At 54.9% G+C, this 8,440-nt stretch overlaps 2 protein-coding genes across 4 annotated transcripts in view; one reads left to right on the forward strand and one right to left on the reverse strand.

The window, feature by feature from the left end:
* Positions 1-4,853: 4,853 nt before the first annotated feature.
* Positions 4,854-7,827, reverse strand: ARL16 (ADP ribosylation factor like GTPase 16). 2 transcript variants are annotated; one of them, XM_033438753.2, is made up of 5 exons: positions 7,657-7,762; positions 7,411-7,469; positions 6,664-6,777; positions 5,937-6,052; positions 4,854-5,798 (listed from the first exon to the last, which is right to left on the reverse strand). In XM_033438753.2, the coding sequence occupies exons 1-5, from the start codon at positions 7,715-7,717 to the stop codon at positions 5,627-5,629; spliced, it is 522 nt and encodes a 173-aa protein (XP_033294644.1). In that variant the 5' UTR covers positions 7,718-7,762; the 3' UTR covers positions 4,854-5,626. The 2 variants fall into 2 exon arrangements, with proteins under 2 accessions (XP_033294644.1, XP_049558556.1); XM_049702599.1 differs by lacking the exons at positions 7,411-7,469; positions 7,657-7,762 and adding an exon at positions 7,809-7,827.
* Positions 7,828-7,878: 51 nt separating this feature from the next.
* HGS (hepatocyte growth factor-regulated tyrosine kinase substrate) overlaps positions 7,879-8,440 on the forward strand; it is a 13,317-nt gene continuing 12,755 nt past the window's right edge. The window contains exon 1 of one of the 2 annotated variants that reach the window (XM_004275570.4): positions 7,879-8,037. In XM_004275570.4, the coding sequence (XP_004275618.1) occupies positions 8,001-8,037 (37 nt within the window). In that variant the 5' untranslated portion in view covers positions 7,879-8,000. Of the gene's footprint in view, positions 8,038-8,142; positions 8,274-8,440 lie in introns of those variants that run through there. The other variant, XM_049702582.1, reaches the window with a different exon arrangement.

Below are 8,440 nucleotides of genomic sequence, written 5' to 3' on the forward strand. Positions count from 1 at the left end.
CAGTGGAAACCTGGCTTATTAAAGGATGCCCATTTGGGGCACAGCCCTGTGGAAATCACTGTGGGAATTTGAGGGGCACATTAGAGTAGGACATATTAGTGTCCATCAGAAGAACCCCTTTCCAGGTTTGGAAGGTGACTGGAACTGACAAACTATCCCCACATGCTCCCGTGAGATAGCCACCTGAGTCCATGAAATCTGTGGACATGGGGCACTGCAGCAACGCAGAGATGGGCTGAATCTAGACATACAGGCAGACCTCGTTTTATTACGCTTCATAGATAATGTGTTTTTTACAAATTGAAGGTTTGTGATAACCCTGTGTCAAGCAAGTTTATGGTTGCCATTTTTCCAACAGCACTTGCTCACTTCCATGTCTCTGTCAAATTTTGGTAATTTTCACAATATTTCAAACGTATGCACTGGGGAACCAAAATGTTTGTGTGGCTCACTTTATTACAATATTCGTTTTATTGCGGTGGTCTGGACAGGAACCCACAGTATCTCTGAGGTGCCTGTAGTCCTCTTGCGCCCTCTGAGGCCCAAAATGTCAGTAACAACGGTCCCGTCTGCCAATGTGAGACACCGAGACCACAGATGGCTGCACAGCAGGTGCCCTGGTGGGCAGGCCCTGAGCATAGGGGGCAAGTCAGACTGATGCCAGGAGCCTGGGGCTACAGGGGGTCCTGACATGAAGAGGCGCCAACCCTGGACTGTGCTTTGCTGCCCTGGTGGTAGATGCAAATGCTCAGAATACTATGAAAGAATCACAACAGAAGATATTGCACCAGTTTGGACAGCAGACCATCACTTCTTCAGACCAAGGAACTCACTTTCATGTCCACCATGGGACAGACATTATTCTAGATGTTTCTGTGAAGGTGTTTTTTAGATGAGATTAACATTTACATCAGTAGACCTTATGAGTAGGGCAGATTACCCTCCATAATACAGGTGGGTGGGCTTCATCCAATCAGTTGAAGAGCTTAACAGAAAAGACTGACCTCCCCCTCAAAGCAAGAAGGAATCTGCCCTAGATGGCCTTCAGACTGGAAATATACCACCAACCCAGGTCACCAGCCTGCTGCTCATCCTGCAGATTTTGGACTTGCCAGGTTCCAAAATCACATGAGCTAGTTCCTTTTTTAAAATGTTTTCTTATTTTTAAAATTTTTTTCAACTTATTTATTTATTTATTTTTGGTTACATTGGGTCTTCATTGCTGTGCGCGGCCCTTCTCTAGTTGCATCAAGCAGGGGCTACTCTTCGTTGCAGCGCACGGGCTTCTCATTGTGGTGGCTTCTCTTGTTGCAGAGCACAGGCTCTAGAGCGTGTGGGCTTCAGTAGTTGTGGCTCACAGGCTCTAGAGCACAGACTCAGTAATTGTGGCACATGGGCTTAGTTGCTCTGCGGAATGTGGGATCTTCCTGGACCAGGGCTCGAACCTGTGTCCCCTGCATTGGCAGGCGGATTCCCAACCACTGCACCACCAGGGAAGTCCCGAGGTAGTTCCTTAAAATAAATTTCATTCTCTCTTTCTCCCTCTCTCTATATTTATAGATACATATAGATGCTGTAGCACAGTCCCTACCCTGCAGCTGTACCATCCAGAATACTTACAGACTGGCCAAACTGCCCCAGTTAAGAACCACTGTGTATATAAATCTTTTCTGTTCCTTGCTGCTAGTTTGTGGTTTCCTTCGTATGTGCCCTTTACATTTCTTGACAGTTTACTCCTAAATATTAAAAAGCTATCACTTTGTGAATGAAATTCACAATTCATTAAATTATCTAATTTTACTGATTTATTTTTTTTGGCCATGCCACGTGTCTTGTAGGATCTTAGTTTCCGGGCCAGAGATTGAACCTGGGCCCTCTGCAGTGAAAGCACAGAGTCCTAACCGCTGGACCGCCAGGAAATTCCCCTAATTTTACTGATATTTTAAAACTATTTTCTTTTACTTATTTTTAACAGGTGAGCAAGTGAATTATCTTAAACATATTGTTTTATACTTTATACAAAATACAAAACTTGCACGTGATAGCACTGGTGCTCCAGGCCTCCTCTGGGCCTGGGGCCAGCAGGAGGCGGTCTTTGCTTTGCTCCTGCCTGATACCTGGGGGACTCTTGCACCCCCGAAGCTAGTCTGGGAACACAGACACCAGGTGGCAGTATCAGCATTTTTTTTTTTTTTTCTTTGCGGTACGCAGGCCTCTCACTGCTGTGGCCTCTCCCGTTGCAGAGCACAGGCTCTGGACGCGCAGGCTCAGCAGCCATGGCTCACGGGCCCAGCCGCTCCGCGGCATGTGGGATCTTCCCGGACCGGGACACGAACCTGCGTCCCCTGCATCAGCAGGCGGACTCTCAACCACTGCGCCACCAGGGAAGCCCTTTTTTTTTTTTCATCAGCACTTTTGAGATGTCAGTACTGAGTTCAGAGGGCCCTGTGGCATCCACATGGAATTTGGGGGTCCACAGTGGGCTGTGCAGGCAAGTACCACGTCTGCTGCTTTCCCTCCCGCTGGATGGAGTACTTGCCCCAGCTTCGGGGTGTGTGTGTGTGGGAACAGAGCTCCTCCCTCTTAGGGCCACTTAGCTCTGCTGCTCCTTCTTTTAGATCCCGGCACTCACTAGGTCCAGACCAAGAACAGCAGAGGAACCCAACAGCAGGGGCAGGTGTGTCCGCTCCACCAGACACACCAGTTTATAAGGTGCACTAACAGGTGGCCTGCTGGTTTGCACATCAGGCTGTCATTCAGGGTGGCCTGTTCTACATGTCAGCTTAGGAGCCATAGAGGAAGGCAGTCTCCTCCCCTAGTCGAAACACCCTTTTTTCTTGGTAATAAAACCCAGCAGATATGAGCAGCACATTATTCCCAGGTGTCACTCACTCCATGGTTGGAGTCCATACTTGGAAACCCGGAGATGCAGGCTCAATGGCTTTTCCAAGCGCCAGTGGGCATTTCCATCACTGGATGGGGCCGTTCAGAACTGTCTCTCCTGAAATTTGTGGCCTTTGCTCATAGCAGGGACCTGGAAATGCCAGGTCCGTCTCTCCCCCGACCTGTGTCTCTTCCTGAGCCGTTTTGTTTTTTTCCTGCTCTCTGGCACAATCCCCAGCACCCTCAGTGGAGGACATGGAAGGTGGAATTTACGTGCCATTTCTGGCACATTAGCAGTTTGAAGCAAGGCCTGGTGGAAACTGAAGCCCTGGCTGACCTGGAGCTCTCTACCCGCAGCAGACCAGAGTGGGGGTGGGGGACAACCTGATGGAAACACTGAGCAGGGGCTTGTGGGGATTGGAAGGCACAGAAGGGGAGGAGAGGAGGCCCTGTGGGAGGCTTGGCAGAAGGAAAGGAGGGCTGGGGCTAGCCAGAGCATGGCCAAGTCCAGGAGCCACCAAGGCAAGTGGTGAGGCCCCAGCAGCACCCAGGCCACGTCAGCAGCTCTGGGGCCGTCCAGCCACCATGTTGCCAAGCTCTGTAGGCAATTCTGAGAACGGGGACACTGAGGATGGATGGGCCCCTCTGATAGCCAACCTTGCGGGGTGGTGTTAGGGGGCCTAGCAGGACCCCAGCGTTCAGAAGCTCACCCTGTAACGTGGGCGAACGGGGAGTATGTGCAGGTGGCATGTTCTCCAGGAAGAGTGCCCAGCCCCTCACCAGATTCTCAGGTCCCAGACAGCCTCTGCTCAGAACCTCGCTTCATCCCAGAAGGGAAAAGACAGGTTCCAGGTGGCCAGCACCCACTCCAGGGTCATAGTCACAGAGCGGTCCCCACTAGGGCTCCAAACTACCGCTGCACCTGTGTTCAGGTGTTATGGCCACCGCAGAGCACCATTCCATGGCCTCAGACTGAGCCGTCCAGCCAGTCACCACCTCCCAAAACCGGCTGCTTTGTCCTGCAGGTCTTGGGAAAACTGTTTTCAGGGCTCTTCAGGATCACCTGCCCAGCTCCAGGATCTCTTCACAGAGGACATTTACTCAACCGAGAGCCGCTTCTCAGAGCACCTAGGGAAACAGGAGCGGGTCGAGGACACAGGGCAACGGGAGCCCAGACCCCTCAGGCCAATCTCCTGGAGTACGGATGTAGCCCTGCCTGTCCCCTCTGGGCCTGGATGTCTGGCCCTGGGGTCAGAGTGGCTGGGGCAAAGACACAACTGCAGGGGTGGCCGAGGCAGGCTGGTGTGAACTGTTCCCGCCCTAGAGAGACCCAGGGGTGCTGGGGCCCTGGGTCCCCATGAGACCAATGGGGGCCATGCCGGCCTTCCAAAAGCCCTCGGAGGGCCGCAACAGTGCCACCTGTACCAGCCTCATTTGGAAAATGCTAAAATGCTTTGTTAAAACACACCTGCATCAAGCCAAAAGATGAACTAGGCATGTGACCCATGAATGGTTGACACTTCAAGGTCTGGCCACGCTCTCCTCAGTGCCCTGAGATTGGGGGACATCTGCCAGCCAGTCACTGGGGGTCCTGTGAAATCTCCACAGACCCACCATGGAGGGGGACCACTGGCACCTACGTGGTCTGCCTGAGAAGGTGGCACCGGCCCTGTACATCCAAGAGCCAATTGAGAACCTTCCCAGGGAGCAGCAGCACTGAACTGGGAGGCCTATCGCTTCAACAGGGAAAGGAAGACTTGAGACCGCACTGCCCTGCAGGACATACACAGCTTTCTCGGAGCACCATTTAAAACCTCTGTAGAACAGAGCTCCCCTCACCCCCGCAGAGTGACCAACTGGAAACCGCGAGGAGGCTGAGGGCCTGGGCTGATGGCCCAATGAGCTAGACCACCAGCTGAGACAGAGGAAGCTGTTGTAGGAAACTCACAACAACACGCAGAAGCAGAGGGTTTCTTACTAGACTGCAGTAGGTTTAATAGTGGCCCCAAAAGATACGTCCAAGTTGTAACCCCCGGAACATGCAAAGGTGACCTTTGGAAGAAGGATCTTTGCACATGAACTGTGGATCTTGAGATGAAATCACCTTGGATTTAGGGTGGGCCCTACATCCTCCTTATAAAAAGAGGAGAGAAGACCACGTGAAGACAGAGGCGGAGATTCAAATCCTGCGAGCCACAAGCCAACGACACCAAGCGGCACGAGCAGCCACTAGAAGCAGGGAATGGATTCTCCCTCAGAGCCTCCACACTTCTGGCTTCCAGCACCGTGAATGTAAGTTTATGCTGCTGCAAGCCACCATTTGTGGCGATTTGTTACAGAGGCCCTAGGACACAAATGCACCAAGCAATAGGTGTTTTCCCACAAGCTTCCTTGTACTGTCAAGGTATCAGAAACTCAACAGGTTGGAGCTTGTATCAGAGTTGAGAGAGCAGCTCTCCTGGTGGGCAGGGGAACAAATCCCCTAGAACCATCCCAGGATGGTGTAGGACACAAGCCACCTGGAAGGCCTGTCCTCCTCTCCCAGCTCTGGAGCCAGAGGGCAGATGTCAGGAATTCTATAACCTGGGTGCCTTAGTTTACCCATCACTGCAACTCAGCACAGAACCCCATCTTCTAGGCTTTATCCTGCCCTTATAAAAGCAGCAGATGGCCAGAGGCCAAGTAATGCTTGCTTCTGCCTTCTTGCCACAGAGCAGGCCAGCCACGCTTCTCGGCCCTGCAGTCAACCATTCGTTCTGTGGGTGTCCTCGAGCCAGCGCAGCACTTCTGACAAGCCAGTGCCTTTCCGGGCACTGATTTCTACCGTGGTGATGTTCTGCTTGGCACAAGCAATGAGGTCCGGGAGCCTGATTAACGACTGTATCTCTTCTATGGTCATGTAACACGGCAGGTCACTGGAGTGAAAGCAATACCTGTCAGACTGGGCTGCCATCGCTGCACCCCCTCCCTAACGAGCCACCCTCCTGGCTACACTCCACAGGAGCTCCGCCCTGGGGCACCCCTGCGTTTCCTCTCAGCTCACAGACACATACATTTTATTGAAGAGAATCAGAACCGATGCTTCTGCAAGTTGTTCTGCCGAAAGGAGAGCCAGGAGCTGCACACAGGATGCAGAGAGCTGGGTAGGGTTAGAGGTGTCCACCATGAACTGGAAAGAAGTAAATGGAAATTAGGACCCCCCTGCAATGGAACACTATCCCTGCCAGACCTCCTCTCCTCGCATTACGGGCCTGGCTCAGGAAGAGCAAGAAAGGCTTCCAGAAAGGGAGAAGCAGAGGGGAGGGAGCTGTGCAAGAAGGACCGGTGTTATTTATTTGTTTCCACCTACACGGAAGTCTCTACTTGTGTGGCCATTACTTTTCCAAGGAAGGGTCCTAGAATTTGGGGCACAGGCCTTGCCAGGATGGGACGAACCAGGGGATATAGAATTCAAACATAAAATGTAAAAACACACCCAGGACAATAAGGCAGTGAGTGGATGGCACAGTTACCTGCAGAAAAGGAACACTGCCCTCAGCAAGCCTTCTGTGAGTTTTCACGTTAGCCTGGGCTCAGGAGCCCTAGGGATCAGGCTGGGGTCCCAGAAGGAAGCAACTCTAGTCTGGACCCTGTTTCCCTGACTCGCACAGTTGCCCAGGAAACCAAACTCTACCCCACACAAAGTGAAACTGGGGACTAGACAACGCTAGAATAAGGACATACTTCCCCAAAGGAAGTTCAAAAGACTACCACCTACCAGGAGAGAACAACAGGACCTACCAGGAGAGAATGACAGTTTCCATAGTAACTGGACCAGATGGGGCCCATGCACCCGCCCAGCTCCCGGATGGTGATCCTTCTCTGAGCCACGATGTCCGTTAGGTTGGTACCCACCTGTGGAAAAAACCAGGATGCACAGAGACCACCACAAGCGCTTTCCCACACGGAACTCCTGGATAGCAACGTGCCCAGCCCTTTACACTGCAACCTAACCCCCAGCATAGGTCTTCTCAAGTGTTTAGGCCCTAAGGTGGAACCGTAAGGGAGGAGACCTGAAGATGCTCCCAGGCGTCCAGAACCCTCAAGGCTGGCTGTGGCCAGGGCACCAACGCCCACCAGCGGGATTCGCCCTGTGCGGCGAGCAGCAAATGCAGTCTGACCAGTAGTGAGGGGCGGGAGGCTCCGGATCCCCTGGGACTCTGTCCAGGTGGAGCCAGGCTCCCCGCGGCGACACCACCTCAAGTCTGTACTGAACACACTGACCCGCCAGACCCCAGCTTCCATTTAAAGGAACCCAGGGACTTCCCTGGGGTAACAGTGGTGAAGACTCCGGGCTCCCAATGCAGGAGGCCTGGGTTCGATCCCTGGTCAGGGAACTAGATCCCACATGCATGCCGCAACTAAGGAGCCCGCCTGCCACAACCAAATAAATAAATATTACAAAAAAGAAAAAAAAGGAACCCAAAGCGCTCTTCTAACCGCAAGGGGACCCACTCCTCCTAAACCTGCAAGAGGCCGGACGCCTACCGTGGGCCGCGTGGGGGGAAGATCGCCCAGGTCGCCCTTCCCATCCCGGGAGCTCAGCTGTGCGAGGTAGTCAAGGTCTCCGAGCTGGTCCGAGGAGGGAGCGCTGGCCGGACCCCGCCCCGGGCGCCCCGCCCCCCGCCCGGGCGCCCCCCACCCCGCTCGCCACCAGCGGCCCCCGAACCCCCAGGCCCCGGACCCAGACCTGCGCCCCAGGCCCCATCCCCCCGACCCGGCGCGGAAGGATAGTCTGCAAGCGTTTCACCAACAGCGTCTTCCCCACACCCGTGGCCCCGAGCAGAAGACACATCCCGCTCCCCGCTCCACTCTACACCCGTGGCTCGGCGTCCTGGCGACGCCAGGCCTTGCCCCCGGGCTGCTCATTGGTTCTCAGCGCTTACCGTCTCAGTGGGCGCGGTCCAATCTGCGCCCAGCGTCTGGGGCGAGCGGAAAGGCCCGCCTCCCCGCGGCTCGCGAGCAGGCCAGCGACGTGCGCGTGCGCGCACTCGAGACGGCAGGCGGAAGCGGAAGTCGGGGGCGCGCCGGCTCGCAGCGGGGAGAGCTGCGGCGTCAGGTCGGGTTCCTGGGTCGCCATGGGGCGCGGCAGCGGCACCTTCGAGCGTCTCCTAGGTAACGCGGCCCCCGCCCCCGGAGCGAAAGCCCCTGGGCCCCAGCGCTCCGGGGCGACCGCCGTGCCACCCGGGCCCTGGGCGGGCGCGCAGGCGACGCAGGGCCGGCGGTCCGGGGCGCGGCCCCGGCGCCGGCCGAGTAAATGAGGGTCCGCGTAGGAGACGGGCCAGGAGCCTTGGGGAAACGACCACCAGCGTCTGGCCGAACAGGCCTCACGTCCTGAGTCACGAAAACGGGTGACTCAGTGAAATAGTAAAATCTCAGTAGACTCTCCATACCAAAACCTAGGTTGCATGGGATTTGGGAGTTCTGACACATACATGGGCCCCAGAGGGTGGAGCCAGCAATGTCCTCTGTGGGTCCTGCCAAGCTCTTTGGAGCGCTGCTTCCCCAGGGACCCAGA

This window comes from Orcinus orca, chromosome 19, assembly GCF_937001465.1.
Source record: "Orcinus orca chromosome 19, mOrcOrc1.1, whole genome shotgun sequence".
Taxonomy (NCBI): Eukaryota; Metazoa; Chordata; class Mammalia; order Artiodactyla; family Delphinidae; genus Orcinus; species Orcinus orca.